This window comes from Naegleria gruberi (assembly GCF_000004985.1).
Source record: "Naegleria gruberi genomic scaffold NAEGRscaffold_46, whole genome shotgun sequence".
Classification (NCBI taxonomy): Eukaryota; Heterolobosea; class Eutetramitea; order Acrasida; family Naegleriidae; genus Naegleria; species Naegleria gruberi.
Window position 1 is genome coordinate 115,235 of NW_003163281.1, and position 19,263 is coordinate 134,497.

At 33.2% G+C, this 19,263-nt stretch overlaps 10 protein-coding genes across 10 annotated transcripts; 6 read left to right on the forward strand and 4 right to left on the reverse strand.

The window, feature by feature from the left end:
• Positions 1–2: 2 nt before the first annotated feature.
• On the reverse strand, positions 3–1,070 carry NAEGRDRAFT_58963 (uncharacterized protein). Its single transcript, XM_002673484.1, has one exon. It carries the CDS (start codon positions 980–982, stop codon positions 26–28), a length of 957 nt encoding a protein of 318 aa, XP_002673530.1. The 5' UTR covers positions 983–1,070; the 3' UTR covers positions 3–25.
• Positions 1,071–1,398: 328 nt separating this feature from the next.
• On the reverse strand, positions 1,399–3,614 carry NAEGRDRAFT_71374 (kinesin; the record flags this gene model as incomplete). The annotated part of the gene is made up of 3 exons (XM_002673485.1): positions 1,399–2,984; positions 3,054–3,135; positions 3,177–3,614. The coding sequence occupies 3 exons, from the start codon at positions 3,612–3,614 to the stop codon at positions 1,399–1,401; spliced, it is 2,106 nt and encodes a 701-aa protein (XP_002673531.1).
• Positions 3,615–3,813: 199 nt separating this feature from the next.
• NAEGRDRAFT_71375 (uncharacterized protein) lies at positions 3,814–4,689 on the reverse strand (the record flags this gene model as incomplete). The annotated part of the gene is made up of 1 exon (XM_002673486.1): positions 3,814–4,689. The coding sequence occupies one exon, from the start codon at positions 4,687–4,689 to the stop codon at positions 3,814–3,816; it is 876 nt and encodes a 291-aa protein (XP_002673532.1).
• Positions 4,690–5,326: 637 nt separating this feature from the next.
• On the forward strand, positions 5,327–6,502 carry NAEGRDRAFT_71376 (uncharacterized protein; the record flags this gene model as incomplete). The annotated part of the gene is made up of 1 exon (XM_002673407.1): positions 5,327–6,502. The coding sequence occupies one exon, from the start codon at positions 5,327–5,329 to the stop codon at positions 6,500–6,502; it is 1,176 nt and encodes a 391-aa protein (XP_002673453.1).
• A 210-nt stretch (positions 6,503–6,712) lies between these two features.
• On the forward strand, positions 6,713–7,632 carry NAEGRDRAFT_71377 (uncharacterized protein; the record flags this gene model as incomplete). Its single annotated transcript, XM_002673408.1, has 2 exons — positions 6,713–7,097; positions 7,163–7,632. 2 exons carry the CDS (start codon positions 6,713–6,715, stop codon positions 7,630–7,632), a joined length of 855 nt encoding a protein of 284 aa, XP_002673454.1.
• Positions 7,633–7,965: 333 nt separating this feature from the next.
• Positions 7,966–8,928, forward strand: NAEGRDRAFT_71378 (uncharacterized protein; the record flags this gene model as incomplete). The annotated part of the gene is made up of 1 exon (XM_002673409.1): positions 7,966–8,928. The coding sequence occupies one exon, from the start codon at positions 7,966–7,968 to the stop codon at positions 8,926–8,928; it is 963 nt and encodes a 320-aa protein (XP_002673455.1).
• An 869-nt stretch (positions 8,929–9,797) lies between these two features.
• NAEGRDRAFT_71379 (uncharacterized protein) lies at positions 9,798–10,968 on the forward strand (the record flags this gene model as incomplete). Its single annotated transcript, XM_002673410.1, has 2 exons — positions 9,798–9,843; positions 9,980–10,968. The coding sequence occupies 2 exons, from the start codon at positions 9,798–9,800 to the stop codon at positions 10,966–10,968; spliced, it is 1,035 nt and encodes a 344-aa protein (XP_002673456.1).
• A 1,851-nt stretch (positions 10,969–12,819) lies between these two features.
• NAEGRDRAFT_71380 (uncharacterized protein) lies at positions 12,820–13,728 on the forward strand (the record flags this gene model as incomplete). Its single annotated transcript, XM_002673411.1, has 1 exon — positions 12,820–13,728. One exon carries the CDS (start codon positions 12,820–12,822, stop codon positions 13,726–13,728), a length of 909 nt encoding a protein of 302 aa, XP_002673457.1.
• A 2,015-nt stretch (positions 13,729–15,743) lies between these two features.
• NAEGRDRAFT_71381 (uncharacterized protein) lies at positions 15,744–16,427 on the reverse strand (the record flags this gene model as incomplete). Its single annotated transcript, XM_002673487.1, has 1 exon — positions 15,744–16,427. The coding sequence occupies one exon, from the start codon at positions 16,425–16,427 to the stop codon at positions 15,744–15,746; it is 684 nt and encodes a 227-aa protein (XP_002673533.1).
• Positions 16,428–17,757: 1,330 nt separating this feature from the next.
• Positions 17,758–18,897, forward strand: NAEGRDRAFT_51543 (N-acetyltransferase; the record flags this gene model as incomplete). The annotated part of the gene is made up of 1 exon (XM_002673412.1): positions 17,758–18,897. The coding sequence occupies one exon, from the start codon at positions 17,758–17,760 to the stop codon at positions 18,895–18,897; it is 1,140 nt and encodes a 379-aa protein (XP_002673458.1).
• Positions 18,898–19,263: the final 366 nt, after the last annotated feature.

The window sequence follows — 19,263 nt, forward strand, 5'->3', positions numbered from 1 at the left end:
ATAAATTGTTTAGATTGAATTTTATTTAGGCCATGTTGACAGTGACACCGAATTTGAATTCAGATTTAGCTGGATTAGCTTCAATTGTAGTGTTAATATTTGTTGCCATGGATGGAGCAACATCGAAACTGGCAGCAATGACGAATTGTTGATTGGCAGTAACACGGAGCTTAGCAGTTTGGAAATTTTGTTGGAAACCATAAACAAAGTTAAGAGCACGTTCGGAAATATCATAAGTAGCTTCTGTGCACAAGTAAGTATCAATAGCAACTTGTTGGAAGTAAGAAGCCTTCAAGTTATAGGTGTTAATTTGAGAGAGAGCACCAGTCACCTTAGCTTCACCAGTAATAACAGTTTGCTTTGAAGGTTGATAACGACAACAATAACCCAATCCACTAACTCTATCAGTGGTTCTAAAGAAACCAGAACAACCAAGTTGAAGGAATGGTAAAACACTTTGCATGTAGGAAACTTGTATTTTACCCTTTTCAAGATCATATTGAGCATCAATAATATAATCCTTGTCGGTAAAATCACCCTTGATGTAGAGAGCATTATTAGCACTCACATAAGTAATTTCACTGTAAAGCATTTCCTTGAAGAATTTATGTCTCAACGACACATAGTGAAGAAAGTGTGGGAAACCAATTTGGGAGAAAAATTGTGTCTTCTTATTGGAAAATGAAAGTGTTGTGTTATAATCAGGAGCTCTCATTCCGTTACCTCCAACGAAAATACTGTGTCCCATGGAAAACTCATGTTGAGCTGAATGATTAATATTCTTGTTTAATTGAACAGTGAATCCTTCTCCAACATCCGATACAAATAATTCTTTGGCTTCCTTGTTATAATCTTCATATTTACGAGGTTCCTTCAAACCCTTTGCTTTACGAACATTCTTGAGGTAATTATTTAAATTATCGACCAAGCTTGATGATGTATTGGATGATGTTGTTGATGCTGCTTGCTGTCTATTGTTCATTCTCTTTTTAATATGATGATGAAAAGGTTAAAAGGCAACAAATACGACGACGATGAAAAATTCTTGTTGTGTATTTGCAATATTTTTTTGTCGGCACTTGTTTTGAGTCAAAGCAAGAATTAACGCTGAACCCAATCAACTTTTTCAAATATTACAAACCAAAAGCACAGTAAAAAGCTTGCCAAGAAAATTCTAAAGAAAAACAATCAATAATAATTTAAATTGAGACAAAATGATCATGAAGCACCCCAAAGTGAAGAGATGGTAAAAATCGATTGATTACATTTTGATAGAATTAAAAAACAATGAATTCCGAACATGATGAATTTGATTGATAAGTGGTGTGGAAAATTCTCATGTATTTATTTGAATACGAATCAAAAGTTTACAGTAATAGTACAGGCAAAATTGTTAACTTAATAACCTTGTTGCTGTTCAAAAGATGAGTTTTCTCCATCTTGGCGTTCTTCAGAGGATTGAGACAGTGAAAGGGCATTAGCTGTTTGTTTCATTAATTGAGTTACGGTAGCAACTTGTTTCTTAACTTGCTTGGCTTGCTCTTCCATATCTTGTGTTTCAAACACTCCAAGACTCTTATAGATCGAATTCATGTAAGGAATCATTTTAACTTCAATAATCTTACGAAGGGCTTGTTTTTCCTTCTCCTTAGTTCCTAGCCCCGCATCAGAAACTCTTTGTAAATGAATGAGAGCAGCTGTCTTTCTGTCAAGAGCATCTTCCAACATTTTTTGATGGTGATCATAGGCATCCAATTCCTCTTGAAGGGAAAGGATTGTTTCATCTCTTTCGTTTAATCTAGCTGTTAATGCAATCATGATATCTCGTTGTTTTAACAATAGTTGCTTATATCTGTCAACTTGTGCCTTATCTTCCTCTATGGATTGCCTTTCTCTCTCCAATTCTTGTAATTTTTTCTCATATTGTTTGTGAACTCGTTCATATTCTTGTTTAATCAACTTTCTAAAAGCTGGGGTTTCTTCAATTTTCTCACCACCAACTAGTAATTGGGATTGTAAGTGAGCAATCTTTTCTTCCAATTTTCTCTTCAAAGTCTTTTCGTGAAGGAACTCTCTTGATCTGGATTCCAATGCTTCAATGGCTGCCAATTTATCTTCTTCTGCTCTTCTTCTTTGTTCTTCTAATTCTAAAATTCTTTGTTTTCCAACAACAGTTTTACTCTTCTTTGAGAGCTCTATTCTGAGCTTCTTCAATTCTTTTTCGTATTTTCTAAGCAAAGCCCTTTGATCTAAATCCTCATTGACAGTTACAATATTCTTGATACATTTAGCTCTCTTGGCAAAGTGGAGAGTGGAGAGAGATTCACCGTGGAATTCCATAGCCGGAGAAACCATGGCCAACATGGTAGTCCTGCAATTACCTCCCAAACTGTCAGCCAATAAACTTGTAAGCTTTGAGTTTCTGTATGGAACATAGTTGTCTTTCTTTGTGAGAGCGGAAATAACCATACCCAAACAAGTCAGAGACAAGTTGATCTTTTTAGTTTCTTCTAAAAGTTCTCCAGAGGCACCACTTACTGACACTCTTTCACTTCCAGCCAAGTCAACAAGATTAAGCTTACCAATACGATAAGATTCTTTAACTTCCTGCACAACCTCTTTTCCAGTGATGGCGTCTGCATTGGCACAATCGATATCTTCCTCATTTGAAATTGTTCTTTCCAAATGTTCTGCAACAATGATAAACACTGCGTGAGATCTACTACTTCCTTCGTTGAGTTTTGTAGGGGCTTTAGCTCTTCCCTTTCTTCCTTTGTCAATCAATTGATAAATTTCTTTAGGTGTTCTTACAACTTCTTCAGTCAACCCTTCAACGCAGGTTCCTTTCTTTTTATATTCTCTTATTGTTAAATTTGTTTTTGTTGGATCCAACAGATCATAAATTACTTCCTTATAAATTTGTAAGTAAGATGCTCTGATTAAAAAATTAACATTTGAAGATCCTTTTGTTTCAATATCTGATTCTATTTAAGAATATCGGAATCAATAAAACTTACATTCAAAAATGTCCTCTGTTGCTCTTGGAATAACACCTCTTAATTCCCTCTTATTTTCGAACCCTTCCATAGTATAGGTCTTGCCTGTACCAGTTTGACCGTATGCAAATAAGGTTGCCTGATTGAAAGTAAGATAAAATCAATCCCTTAACAACTTACATTGTATCCTTTAAGTACTGATAATACAGCTCCTCTGGCATGATTTTCATAAATTTCGTCTTGTCTACTATCCTCGCCATAGATATGATCAAATGTAAATGAATGTCCTACAGAGTAGTTTGCATCAGGTGAATCCGAAATCACCATGCTCTTCCTTGAATCACTAATCCTAATTGTACTGATAAGAGGTTCACCTCTATCTTGACATCCCTTTAATTCTCTTGGAAGGAATGGTCTAACACGAATAACAACGGTAATGTTTTCCTTTGGTGAATCATCATATTCAGCCTCGGCAACTGTGAGTTCTTCATGGTATTCTTCGTTTTCATCCTGAGCCAGATTATTTGTACTTTGACTTCTGTTGCCACTTGGCACAGCTCCTGAAGGCAAAGCAGTAATACTTCTTCTCAAACTTCCACTCGACTGACTTCTATTCATATTTTTTTTTAAAAAATGTTTTTTGTTTGAGATTGGCGGGAAAGTTTTTACAGTTGGTGTATGATTCATTATTGGATCTAGATTTTGGCGGCCTATTTTTAAAATGGCATAATTGTTGTTGAATTATTCCTTTGATTTTACATAATTTTTTTTGGTTTTTTATTTTAAAATACATACAGAAATAATTGTCGATTATAAATTATTTGGTCTTGATCTTCTTGGCACCAACCTTTGGGAAACTGGATTCATCAGCTGACTTTCCTTCTTCCTTTTGATTCCAAGTTGCAGAACTGCTTGAAGATGTTGTTGTACTAACGAAAACCTTGGCAGTTGAGGCTGACTTTTCAGTACCCTTCTTTGGTTTAGTTTCAACAACTTCAACAGGTACTTCCTTAGTGTTTGAATTCCAGAAATCATCTTCATTAGCATATGGATCTCTGACAACAGTACGTCTCTTTTCCTTATTAACTGTTGGTTGAGCAGTTGCTACTTCTTGTTCGGAATCAGATCCTTCACTGTTACTGTCGGCTTGTTTAGCTTCAACCTTCTTCTTGGTTTCTTGTTCTTCATCGGATTCATCCTTCTTGGTATCAACAAACTTTTTAAAGATGGACTTGTTTTCATCCTTCTTTTGTTTCTTTTGTTCAACCTTTGGTTCAGCCTTCTTTTCATCCTTCTTACGACCAGTTGATTCAGGTCTCTTGACAACTTGGAAGGTTGGATCTTCTTCCTTTTGCTTCTTGGATGACTTTTGTTCAGTAGTGGCCTTCTTGGAAGTAGTAGCCTTCTTCTTTGATTCAGTTTGTTCAACAACAACTTCCTTCTTCTTGTTCAATCCATAGAGTTCAGCAACATCAATGGAATCAAGTTCAGAAGCATCTTCATTTTCTGAGGCAGAGGAAGCAGCAGTAACAGTAGCCTTCTTTTCTGACTTATTCTTCTTCTTCTTACCAGCAGTGGTTGGCTTCAACAATTCACTCTTGTTGACACTAGCAGTTCCGGAACCACTTTTAGTATTAAAGAAGAGGAAAGCAGCAGCAACCAAAACCAAAGGAATGATCAAATAGAGCAGCATTTTCAATAAATTAAGAATATTACTATAGAGTATAATGATGTGAGGGAGAACAAATTAATCCACAATATATTATTGTTAATATCTTGTTGATGATGCTGTTAATGGTAATCAAAAAAATCCAAAAGAAGCTTGCTCCACGTGAGGTTTTCTCTCTTTTTTTTATTCTCTGCTGGCTTGAAAAGATTTTGTTTTCCTTGTGCTGAATAAATGTTAGCTGGCATTTTTGCGATTACGTGGGCAGAGTTTGTTGCTGGCAAGAACAATTTCAAGATTATTGTAATCCATCATTGTTACCCTATGATGATGAAGAAGAGGAGAATTTGGTGTTAGGGATGATGAGAAGGTTTTTAAAAGAGTCTTCCGATGATGAAAAAAGAAAGAAAGGCTATTGTTGGATGATGATCTACAAGTACAATTAGGGAAATGTAGTTGATGAGTAGACTTGGAATAGATTGAACAATATTCAATTAATTATTATTTATCTAAATAATATTTCCTTCAAATTAATATTAAATTTATCAAGTGATTAATATATTATTTACCCTATGTAACACACATTAGAAATGTATATTCATTAAGGTTGATTTCTTCCTTGAGTTTTATCAAACAACAAACGAAAAAAAAATACAGCAAACGAATGTCTCTGCAACCATTCCACAATTTCACAACTGTAGCCAACACGCTCACACAAGATTCATCATTCGCATTCAATTTGAATGTAACCATCGTGAGACATGTTAAATGGATTTCAGATTCATTGTTGACTTTCTTTGTAGAGAATACCTATGCTTCGGATTGTGTTAAAATCTATAGAACTTGTCCATTGCAATCTGGTGGTATGAAAAATTGTGAATTGATCGAGAGTGTGAAATTGGTAACTGATGAAGATTGTGCTGCAAATGTCAAGACATCAATTGGCTGGTTGGAAGTTGCATCATTTCCAACAACTGGATCAATTTATTTGATGACAGTCATTAAGAAAGTTAACGGAGAGGAAGTGAAATATGTGGAAAGAATATTTAAATTGCAAAATATTGGCAGTGGCAGCTCGTTGGAACAATTATGTCATTCTAATGAGTTGACTGTGAGAATGGCCTGTTCAATAATTGCAGATGAGGAAAGAGAATGTGTCTATATGATTGGAGGACTGAATATTAGAAAAGATGCAGAATTATATAGAGATGACATTTCACAATTCAATGTGAAAACAATTGAATGGTCACTTTTAACAAATGTTGAAACAGTAGCTCTCTATTCTCATTCATCTCTAATGTGGAAAAACAAGTTCATTGTAATATTTGGAGGTTATATCTCATCATGTTCAGTATCTAGTAATATCACTCTTTACAATCTTGAAACAAAACAATGGCTCACTGCTTTCCATCTTTTGGAAGATAGTCCATCAAAATCTAAAGCAAATGGTAGAACCAATTCAGGAATTGCACTACTTCCCAATGAATGGGCGTGTAAATTCAATCGCTCCATTCCGAATAATTCAGAATGTGATACTTTAATTATTTATGGAGGCAGAATTTCAAAACTGGTTTCAAAGAGACTTGTGTATGTAGAATCGAGTGATATATTGCTCTTCCATTTGAACGAATCAGAATTGAAAGTGAGACAGAGAAGAGAGGAATATAGTGTGGAGTTTCCATTCGAGTTGAAACATTTCATTTTGGCAATGCCAAAGAATGAATTTAGTTCATTGTTTGTTTTTGGAGAGGAAACCAGCAAAATGTCATTGATTTTTTGTGGTTGTAATAATATTAGCAAGGCTGACTTGTTTTCTTCTCCAAATGTTAAGAAGAATTAAGATTGTAAATTAGTTTACAATACTATTATTGGAATATTTTAGAAAAAAACTTTAAAAAAAATGAAAGAACATTCTCTGTTAAATTTACCCACGGAAATCCTACAATTAATTATTTCCTTCCTAATCTATGAATCTACATCAGAAAATTGGAAAGAATTACTTTCGAATGATTCGTGTTTCTATCGGCCAATTTCTATTCCACTTGAGAGAATGAAACAAATTGTCTTGAGTTTGCAATCTGTTTGTTCATATTTTCTAAAAGATTATTTACCTATTGGAAAGAAATTAAACGAATTTTGGTTGCTTGTGATGCAAAGAGAATTTTACTATACGAAACAAGTGATCGAAAGTGAAAGGGAAAAGATGAGATGGAAATCTAAACGATGTTATGGATTATTGAAAAGAATGGTGGAAATTAAATTTAATGATGCTTGTTATCCTATTGGAAACATTCAAAAGAATAATCAAGATTCGTATAGATTCAAAGCATGTGTTATTGGAGAAAATGCTGGAGAAGAAAAGTTAACTAAAAGATACACGAACGATGACAATAATCAAAATTTTGACATTGAATTTATGTATCTCAATGATCGTGGTAAGTTTATTTGAGAATTATTGAGATTAATTTAAAGTTAGATAAAATAATTCGAAACTGTGAAGTTTCCATAATTGTCTTCCCATCGATTCATGAGTCGGATGATGCACTTGAGGATAGTTTAGCTCATTTAAGTTCTATAATACGTCAAGTGTTGAGAATTAGAGATTTTGATGATGCTCCATGTGTGATTGCATTCTCAAAAAGTGATTCATTAGACGAATCTTCTTATTCTCAATTCGAAACAAGAACGAAAGAACAGTTTATTAGGAGAATAATGGCACAACAAGACATGCTTAATTGTGGAATTGTTCATAGGAGTGCTGAAAATGGAGATGGAATTGATGAGATTGTTAAAGAAGTTATCAATAGATATTTAACTTTGGTTTCGTCCAAAAGTAGAACAACTACTAACAAAATTTACCAAAATTGGCATACAGGAACAATTTTGCAAAAAATTATTTCTTCAGAAAAAGAAATTTACTCAATTGTATCCAACGAAACAGGTGGAAGTTCAAGATGTGAATTGATGTAATATTTGGTCAACCAAAATACTTCTTAATTTAAATATTTATTTGGAAAGTTTCAAATCTGCAAAGTAAGGATCATTGAGGAGATCGATTGTTTGTGGTCTAACATCTGGATCCTTTTCTATCATTCTAATAACTAATTGAAAAACCAAAACCAGCCAAAACAGTTGAAATATTCTCTTCACCTAAATCTCTAATAAAGATATTCGAAGGTTTAACATATTGGGAAAATAAACGAATGTTGTTGAACATGATAAAAAAGACTTTACAATTAGTTAATACTGAAGAGAATTATAGACAACCGATTCAATATTGAATAATTAAACTTTACAAAAAAAATGCATCAAGATTGTTGGGCTGAAATTATTCCATTTTTGCAACCGATTGATGTTTTAGCTTCCCTCCTCACAATCAATCATAGCCTTCACAATTTAATTAAAAAATTGTGTATTGTTACTTTTGATAGAATTTCCCAATTTACAGCTGGTTGTTGTTCTGAGTTGAAAATTTCATTTAATTGTCATGATGATTTTGAAAATATTGAAAAGATTAATCATGATGTTCCAATATATGGGAATGTAAAATATTTCATCCGATTATACTTGTTAAAATTATCCTTAAAATTAGGAAATCAGGATCCTGAGAACGGAGATCTCAATGTAATTTCAGACATTTTGAATAGTTCAGAATTGAAATTGTTGAATTTCTATCGATCTGTCTTTACTGAATTTAAATTTCCACAACAGAAAAATCCATCAACAATTGCTTATTGTGTGGTGGGAGAGGCTGGAGTTGGAACGTGCTACTTTTGTGAATTTGTTCGGTTTGGAAAAAAGTCATATAGTTTGCGATATGGATTTGAATCCTTTTACAAAAAATTTACAATTCCAAACGAGATAGAATGGCAACAGCAAATTTGGATACCAGATGGATCTGAAAGGTTCTATTCGAAACAAGATGTTATCCAAAGATACAAAAAATATGATAAGAGCATGTATATTCTTCCATGTTTTTCAATGAATTATGAAACGTCATTTCAAACAGTAGGAGATTGGGTTTCAATTATTAGAGATACTCTTGGAATAATTGTTGGACTCAGTACTACAGATTTCTCACTAGATCCTCTTGAAGAAAAGAAAGTTAGTTTGAACGATGCTGTGAGGAAGGCATTCGAACTTGGATTTTCAGTATTTGTGGAATCTGATGACAATCACATATTTACTCCATTTTGGTTCATTCAATTGCAATCCACCTATTTCACTTTTAATAAGAATGATAATTGGGATTGTTCTCTAATGTAAAAGTAATAAATAGTAGATTAAATACGCAGTTTAGGAACTTGTTTGATATTCCAAACCTAATTAGAGCAAAAGACTACAGCACCACAGGTTCCCAAGTTGTCTCCAACCTCAGTACTGATGTGGCTCGACGATGCTTAACTTCTCAAATCGGACGGGATGAGGTGCATTCATCGTGATATGGCCGTAGCCATTCAATTCATTATCGCTATGAATATAAAGAATATGGAACTTCTTTTGCATAACTTAATGCAACTTAGTAATACTTAAGGTGGTTAACCTATTAAGCTCTGTAAAAAGTTATCCTTGATCAATCGATTCTCACGACCAACTCAATACAAACTTTTAGTAATTAAGTTATAACAATTTAGTAACATTATTTTTGGATATTCTTTTTAGTTTCATTGGACGGGAAGCCTGCCAGGAATATGACTGTGCATACAGTTGTATGAACAGTGAAGGCAACGAAGACAGAATCTTGTTGGTTCAGGTTTTGTTTGAAGAAATTGATTAGGTTGATCACCCTTCTATAAATTGAATATTTGACTGGTAAATTGATGGATGCAAGTTTTGGTTTCTCATTTTCTGATCAAATCGAAATTGAAACTTCAAACAGTAGCTGCCTTAATTTAACCATTCTTAGCTTAAAATAAAATTTACAAACCAAGAAAGATGAAATTCTAAATTGATATGCTCGATTTTTAAAAAAACAACCACTAGTTTTTTTAAAAATCGCATGTACTAAATAATTGTTCTGTACCATTACATTTTGTAGTTGAACATTTGCATTAATCACTTGATTATCATGGTTTTTGTTGTCTATTAAATTATGATATTTAAAAAATTCATAAACATAAATATTTTCAATATTAATGGCTAGTTGCGAGGAACGATGCAACGTTAGTATTTCGACAAATTGTAAACAATAAAATTGAGTTGATAAATAATTTTTATGCTCAAAAAAATTAAGAAACATGGTAAACACACCAAGCAAAATCATTGCTGACACCCCTGGCAAAACAGTGACTGCTATCAGAAAAATTATTTCTGCTAGTAAGTCAGCTGACAGCGTTTCAACTTACAAGTCTGGATATCCCAGCAATTGATGAAGGTAGTTCAGTGTCATCACAGACTAAACCTTTAGATAATAATCAAAGTGGTTCTGGAAATAACCCAGTTTCATCGCAAACTAAACCCTTGGATAACAACCAAGGTGGTTCTGAAAAGAACCTAGATGCTATTCTTCACGCCATCACTTTATTGGGTGAGAGAATTAAACATCTTGAAGCAGTTCCACCCATCCTTCAAGAAGCTGATCAACTTGATGACAACTCTGATGAGGATTCTGCTGAAGATTCCACTGGTAAACATTGGGGTATGTCAACAATCAAGGAGATTAGAAGACACTACGAAGTTGGCGACAGATTAGCCGATGGAGATGTCTTAAGTTTTGTTTCAGCCAAAACTCTTCGTCGTTATCAAACCAATGATGCTCTTTTGAATAGAGTTCAATCATTAATGGCTAGATTTGAATCCGTTATTCATAATCATCGTACTTATCCCCGTTTGCAAGAAATCCAATCAAAGGGCTTGCAAAAGATGATGGAAATGTTGCATTTGAAATCTAGACTACTCCATTTCGCTTTAAGTCACCCAATGAACGTTGCTAACATCATTGAAATCACAGAATTAGTTTATCTTCTCTGTGAGGTCGAGAAAATTTTCTTGGAAGAAGGTTTGTTTGATAGTAATTTTGAGGTTGCCACCAATTTCATTCAACCATTCGTACAGAGCAATACGTTCGCTGACATAACCGAAAAAGCACGTAGTAAGAAGAGAGAGAAAGCTGTTATCAAGACTGCTTTTGTTGGAAAGATTCAAAAACCCAACAAAATGAAAGAGAAGTTGAACAAACCCTACACTTCTCAACACAACAGCTACTCTAAGTCTTACAAGAGTAACTCCAATTTTCAAAAATCAGGAGACTCAAAACCAAAGTACAACAACAACAACAGTGGAGGATCCTTCAGCAAGGACCTCTGACTTGGTGGGTTGTCGTCTTGGCAAGTTTGTAACTCAGTGGGAGAGTTACAACTTCAACCCATTCATAGTGGATTGGATTCGGAATGGAGTTCCAATCTACTCAAATCCCACCCTTTGGAAAGAATTCAAGCAAAGGAAGAATTTCTCTCCAAAGGAGACCTCTTGGATGGATCAAGAAATCCAAGAGATGTTGAGTTCCAATGTCATCGAACTTGGAAACAAATCTACGGTACTCAATCCAATAAACATTGTCCCCAAGAAGGGCTCAGATCAGTTTCGTTTTATTCTGGATCTCAGGAAAGTAAACTTGGGGATCAAGGATACTTCGTTCAAGATGGACAACATTCAAAAATGTTTGAAGTTTGTTCAGAAAGGAATGTGGGCAACAAAGATAGACCTGAAGAAAGGCTATTTTCATGTTCCCATCAGAGAGAGTCATCGACACCTTCTGGGATTCAAGTACAAGAGCCTTGTATACCAATTCAAATGCCTTCCATTTGGTCTAAGTCAAGCTCCCAGAAACTTCACCAAGATAATGAAGGAACTAATGACCAAGTGGAGAAAGCAGGGCATCTTGGTATTCATTTACATCGACGATATATTGATTCTAAGCAACCACAAGGAAACTACCCAACAACACACAGACATAATCTTGAAAGACCTAGAAACATTAGGATGGATTATACAGAAGGAGAAAAGTGTGTTGACACCTTGTCAATGCATAGAATTTCTGGGTCTGGAATTGGATTTAATATCAGGTTTGGTAAAAATTCCACTCAACAAACAAGCCACTGCGATAAAACTGATCCAAGACTTCTTGTCAGCGAACCAACTGAACAGATATGTAGCTTGCAAGAAAGTGGCTCAGTTTCTTGGGAAGATGGAATTTCTAACCCTATCAAACCATTATTTTGCACCATTTCTGGCTCGTCTTCGAAAGGATATGGTGAAAGTAGTAAACGACAAATCCTGGCACGCATCGATGAGAATATTCAGAGGTGCAACCAAAGACCTCAAGATATTGAAAACTCTGATTCAGGAAAACAGTGGAGTTCCATTCGAACTGAACTCAATGAACCCGATTCGAGTGAATTCAGATGCTTGCCCAACAGGTTATGGAATTCACGCAGAATCAACCATTACAATTGGAAGATTCAATTCCTCAGAGCACATCAATGTCAAAGAGTTAAAAACACTCCTCATTTTCTTCACACAAGCAGATCAATTAAACCTTTATGGTCCTGGTCAGGCATTCGAGATAAGAGGCGACAATGTAACAGCAATATCTTATATAAGGAGAGGTTACGGAGTCATCGAAGAACTCTCACAAATAGCCAGAGATCTCTACAAAATTCTAATGAGAAGAAAATGGTGGATTTCCAAAGTGATTTATATTCCCTCAAAGGAAAACATTTTGGCGGACAGACTGAGTCGTCTAACAGAATGGAAATCCTCTCAAGAACTATTGAATCTAGTTCAGACAGAATTTGGAGAACACCACGTGGACAGATTCGCAACATTGGAATCAACCACAACAATTCAATTCAATTCATGGATAGAGAACGACACATTTCTGAACCCATGGGAACAAAATCTGATGAGCTATTGTGCTCCTCCTCTGGGTCTGATATCTCAAGCTCTAGTTCACTGCATCAAGTCAGGAGCCAAAGCGACATTTGTGGTTCCAGATTGGCCCTCTTCGATATGGTTTCCAGTCTTGCTAAAGATATCAGAAAGAATGATAACTGTTTCGAGAAAGATGCTTATAATAACGCCCTTATCAGAGTTGCAAGACAAGTTCGAGAATTCGAATTTCCTGGTTGTTCAAGTGCATGGCAAGTTATTCAAACAATGAGAGAAATCAGTATTCTCTCTTCAATAGGTGAAAAAACCTTCAGAACCTACAACAGGATTTATGGTGGTTTTCTTTGGTTTATCAATGTGTTCGATCTTACCATTGATAATCCTTTAGCTATTGAATATTACATCTCTTACCTTCTGGTTAATGTTCAAGGTTACAAAGCAAATACTGTGCAAGCAGCTATTCAATTCTTTGCTAACCTTGATGGCAGAACAATTAATATTTCTGTCTCTTACCCTAAAGTTAAAAAAGGTGTCCTTAAGCTTTATTCACTTTCGGATAAAGTTTCTCTTCAAAGAGATCCGATAACAATCAAACATTTGACTGATTATTTGAAGTGCAAAGACAAAGTGGATAATTTCACTTTCCGTCTTACTTCTGCTATTCTAGTAATTGGTTTTAGGCTATTTGCAAGACCTGGTGAGGTTGCGCGACTAAAATGGTCATATATCAAGATGCTTAAAAAAGGAAGAATCAAGATTGATCTCAGTGGTCATAAAACTGACTTCTTCCTTATTGAAAAACCAATTACTATCGAAAGGAATACTAAAGATCCTAATCTTTGCCCAATTTCAATACTAAAATCATACATGGATTTGGTTAGGAATTTCAAAGATGCTGAGTCCCCATTATTTTCCTTCGAAAACGACAAATTCTTTGATTCAGATGGTATTTCAAAGATACTAAAGAATGCAGTGGGTATAGTAGATCAAGGCGTAACAGTCTCAGGTCACAGCCTTAGAATAGGTGCTATCACAGAAGGACTCAGAAAGGGTATGTCTACAACTGATCTAATGGTCGGTGCAAGACATAAAAAGGAAAAAAGTTTATTTCCTTACCTTAGATCTGAAGGCCTAGCTGGCAAGAATTTCACTAACACTCTATTTTCTCTGGACTAACCCATTGGTTTATCAACGAAATTCTTTATTGTTTTATTTGGAGAAATATGGCTAGTTGCGAGGAACGATGCAACGTTAGTATTTCGACAAATTGTAAACAATAAAATTGAGTTGATAAATAATTTTTATGCTCAAAAAAATTAAGAAACATGGTAAACACACCAAGCAAAATCATTGCTGACCCACCCACCCATTCCCTTAATTTCATCAAGAATTCCTTGAATTCTTTCAAATAGTCCTTCACTCCTTGAGTGTTTTTTCCTATTTGTCTTTTAGTTTGATCTTGGTAAGTGATCCTTCTAAGGATGCAGGATTAGTATTACCTTGTGATACAATAATTTTTATTTCTAACTAACATCATTTGAATAATTCGAAATATGCTCGTAAAGTAAGCCAGATTTATTTTTTCAAAAAATATTTCTGATAGAAATTACCAGGCATTTTTTTTCAAGCAATTCACTAGTTAAAATAGAGAACTTTAATGGATTGGAGTTTTTACCGATTTTTCCTGCAATGCAGGTTTTTTATAGGGGAGTTGTTCTACTTCAATCTCGATTTTGTAAACAACTTTATTAACTCGGGACAATGCTGAATAAAGTCAATGACCTAAAAGGCAGCATTTCCGAGCAACATACCTCATCCTTTGGATGAAGAATATGTTGAGTGAGCTTCTACCCATTGGTTTATCAACGAAATTCTTTATTGTTTTATTTGGAGAAATATATTAATAATATTACTTTCCCTTGTACTTTTTAATAATGATATAATGATCTTATTATTATTCACATCAAAATTTTTAATTAGGTGTTTAGTATGATTATTATTAATTACATTTTTAATATTAATTAATAAATTATCATGATTAACTTGTTGAATAATTAATTCTTGAATTATTTTATCTATTTTATCTAGTACTATGTTATTATTTGGAGTAATTGATGAAGTAATAATAGTATTTCCAGATTGTTGAATATTGTTGGAAGATTCAATTGTAGAATTATTAATAGTACTGATTGGTATCGTTAAATTAATTGCAGATTCTATTGTTGTTGTAGTAGTGTTTGTAGGTTCTATTGTTGTTGTTATTAAATTATTTGATGTTGTATTTGTAGGTTCTATTGTTGTAATTGATGTAATTATTGAATCTGTTGTTGTACTTGTTAAATTATTAATATTTATAGTGTTTGTAGGTTCTATTATTGTATTTGTAGATTTAGTAGTTGTTGTTAAATTATTTGATGTAGTGTTTGTTATTGGAGTACTTATTAAATTATTTGTAGGTTCTATTGTTGTTGAATTATTTATAGTATTTGTAGATTGTATTGTTGTACTTTTTGTAGGTTCTATTGGTTTTGAATGTCTTATTATTCTCTAAATTATGTTAATGAAATATAATTAATAAAACAAACCCGTTTTTTTGTTGTTGTTAAATTAGTATGTTCTATTGTTGGTGTGGTTGTTATTAAATTATTTGATGTAGTGTTTGTTGGGTCTATTGTTGTTGTTAATTTAATTGTTGAATCTGTTGTTGTTGTTGTTAAAGTATTTGATGTAGCATTATTCGTAGGTTCTGTTGTTTTTAGTTTTTTGTGTCGCTTTGATGTTGTTAAATTATATTATATTTAAAATTAAAACAAACCCGTTTCTTATTATCACTATTATCATCACCATTATTCTTATCATCATCATCATTATTATCATCATCATCTTGTTCAACCTTTCTTTTACCAAACATCTTCTCCTCTATCGTAGTAGGAGGAAACAAAAAATGTTCACCATAAATAAAATTATCATTTGTTAAATCAATACATTCCATATTAACAAACTCTTTTATATTATATGAATGTATAATGTGATCAACATGGATTCTAATAAATTTTGCTCCTTCGTGGATTTTTAGGTTTATGGATTTTGTTATTGGTGGACCTTGTATTCTCATTTTTTTTTAAAACATTTAAATCTATTAATAAAACATGCCGGTAGGTTTTATTTTTAGATCATCATATAAAAGTTGATCATAAACGTTCTTTCCAAACTTTCTTTCCTTTAGCTAACTGTTCATTAACTAATTGCAATTCAAACACAATATAATCAAACTCTATTCTGATCTTGTGAGTTTCTTGCAAATAAACCAATTTTAAATTCACTACCATTGACCTCCACTTCTTCTTTTTATGTTCCCATTTATACAACCACCAATATCTATTATCCTCAAGAATAGGAAGAAAGGAATTTGGAGCATCATTAATCCATTCTAAAGTAGTTCTATCAGCTTTTCTGCTACTTCCAGCCTCAAGTCCTCTATCAAAAATCCGATAATTGTCTTTGCTTTTACTTCCGTGAAATGATAAATCCATTTTCATACATAAAGCTTTCCATTCTATTTCATCACAACTAATTGTATTGTAGGTGTTAACAAATCTAGATATAGAACGTTTAGCATCTGGCACCATTCTTCTTCTGATAATATCCACAATCTCAGCCTCCATTACCATCACACGCTTCAAATAATAATCAGCATCAAAAATAAAAAAACTTTTTCGTTTTCCAATTAAATTATCGTCCAATCCTTCATTAAAATCACCAAAGAGATCCAAATAATCATCTAAACTCCCATCATCTGCTTTTTCGACAGTAGCAGCAAGCTTTTGTTCAACTTCTTCCAACACAGCCCTCTTCGAGACTTTTTTTTTGATCATTCCAAAATTTTAATCTCACGCATTGTTGTTGGCATGGTGTTTTATTTGCTGGTAACTTGCGGCAAAAATAGTAAGCTAGTGATTAAAACAAATAAAAAATGGCTAATGATTTACATCCTTACACCACAAAAGAGGTTGACGATAGAAACATAACCAACCAACCAACAACGGATGCAGATGATGAATTAAGTATTTTTGAAAAATTAACAGATGCAGAAATTGCAGCTTTGAAACAATTTTCTGAACGCACAGGGTGTACAATGGAAACAAGAACACTGGAGGAAATACTCGAGTTATAATATATTAAGCAGGTATAGGATTCAAACAATTAGAGAAAAACAAAAACAATACATATTTTTCTGATATGATTTTTAGTATAATAATAAATTTTGTAATAAAATTGTTGGATATGTTGGAATAAACATATCATTAAAGGGATCTATATCATTGGGAAGAATGAAACTTATCGTGGTTCATGGGAAATTACTAACACAACCCTAAAAGAAAAATATTCAAAACAATTAGAGGATAAATTGTTGGTAAACTATCTAATAAAAAAGTGAGGTCATTAGGTTGAACTTTTACTGGAATTGGAATATATTTAGGTGTGTACTTCCAATTAAATTATTTTCAATTACAATATGATAAGTACCTGCTAATAATGGACATAGTTTCTGCTTATTTTTCATACAATTACCAATCATAGATAATAAATTAAACAATTTACAATGTTCAATTATTTAATCATTCTAAAAATGTATCAGTTTCATATGTAAGAGATAGTTGGTATAAATATTTAAATGGAACATGATTTCCTTACTCGAAAGTGGTTCTTTTTTGAGTATAATTTCGCTTAGAATTTTTAGGACATCGTCGTGAGTTAATAGAGGTAAGTTTTCTTCAACTATTATAAAATTAGGCTTAATTTTCTTTAATGAAGGATCTTCATCAACAGAGAGGACTCTATCTTTCCTTTTGTTGGCATGTATTTCATCGTTGGTAGAATAACCAGTATCAGCTACACAATCGTTGGTAAGCTGAAATATGTGAGAGAGATTCTCAATTTTGCAAATTACTCCTAAAAGAAAATTCTCAAAAATAGTTTAGATCGAAAATCAACTATAAAAAAATAACAAGAATTAAATTTCCCTTCTTGTGCCGTTTATTATTGTTGTGGCTTTGAATAATACATTCATTATTCTACTATTTTTATAAATTAATAATAGTAATAATAATAATTTTGTATTCGATCTTATTTTACAATCAATAGCAAAAATTGCTTCCGATCAAGGGCAATAACAAATTATAATTATTTTGATTTTATCGGAAAATGTCGAAAGAACTTGTGGAAATGATAGATGAGTTGAATTCGTCCCTCAAGTCTATGGATGAGGATTTTAGTGATGATTTTAATAAGAATAATAATAATAACAATAATATGGAAATATATGATGATAGTACAACGTCGATACCAATTCATCACAATTCGAGTTTTTATTATGGAGAGGATGAAAAACACCCGAATACACTGTCTTATGATTCTCATAAATTTAACAAGATTATATTCGAAGATTCGGAATATTTGTATAGAACAATTACAAGAGATGATTTACCAGCTCTTAAAAAGTTACAACAAGAATTATTTCCAGTTCAATATAACAAACCTTTTTATTTGAAATTATTGGATAAAAGCAAGACGTATACATTGCTTTCATTTAGCAAGGAAAATAATGAATTGATTGGAGTTTGTTCGACATCAATAACATTGGAGGAAAATACTGATGGTGGATTTTGGCAATTTCTATTTGGATATCCAGACAAGTACAATGTTTGTTATATAATGACCTTGGGTGTAAAAAAGAAACACAGAAGAAAAGGTTTAGCCTCAAGAATGTTACAAATTCTGGAAGAAGTTGTGTCGGTTGATCCTTATTATTGTACCAAATTAACTCTGCATTGTAAAGTCGATAATCAACATGCTTTATCATTTTACAATCAGAATTCCTTTACAGTAAAGGAAAGGATAGAGGGATATTACGACTTTGGATCTCATTTCGAAGCTGCTTTCAAGTTGGATAAGGTTTTGTCAGCAAAGAGAAATGAAAGCTTTTCAGATTCAATCTCCTTCTCTGGATTACTAACATCTGAGAGTCATACATCACTAGGATCTCAACCAACATCAAACAGACAATCCACTAATGAATCACCCATTCGAAATAACTATAACACCAGTTCACTTGGCTGCTTGGCAGTGACATTTCAAATTTGTAAATTTTTTATTGAAACCTTTAAAGTGGTAGCAATAGAGTCTTATAATACCATGAATAATATTCTCTCCCCTTCACCTCCTTTAAATCCAAATTCATCATCTCCACAACTTTCCAATTCCACCTCAACCAATGCTCTTTCACCCATTGCAATTCCAAGACCTAGAATTGTTTTACAAATTCAAGAGAAGGATTGTGAATAAAAGATATTCTCTCGCTTACATGACAAGGCAACCTCCATGTGCTTTGAAATTTTCACTTCTTGGACATGGAACACTTTTCAAATGTGAAACACTATCAATAGATGGCTCTGTTAATTTAACTCTAATTTCCAATAAGCTATATTGTAAGGCCCCTGTGGTATCTATAAAACCAGCAGCCAATTGATTGTAATGTAAAATCCAAAATCTAGCCACAATATTGCCATCCTCATCAAATTTGAAAGTTGGTTCCTCATATTCACTTTTTGATCCTCTAAAGAAGGTATCCCAAGATCCTGGAATCATACTCTTGGGTTCGTACACAACCAATCCAGCAACTGTGTTTGGATAACTTGGAAATAGAACTCT

What these genes read in the sequence shown, in the direction of transcription:
- NAEGRDRAFT_58963 (XM_002673484.1), bottom strand. Translation starts at nt 982, where the DNA reads ATGAACAATAGACAGCAAGCAGCATCAACAACATCATCCAATACATCA.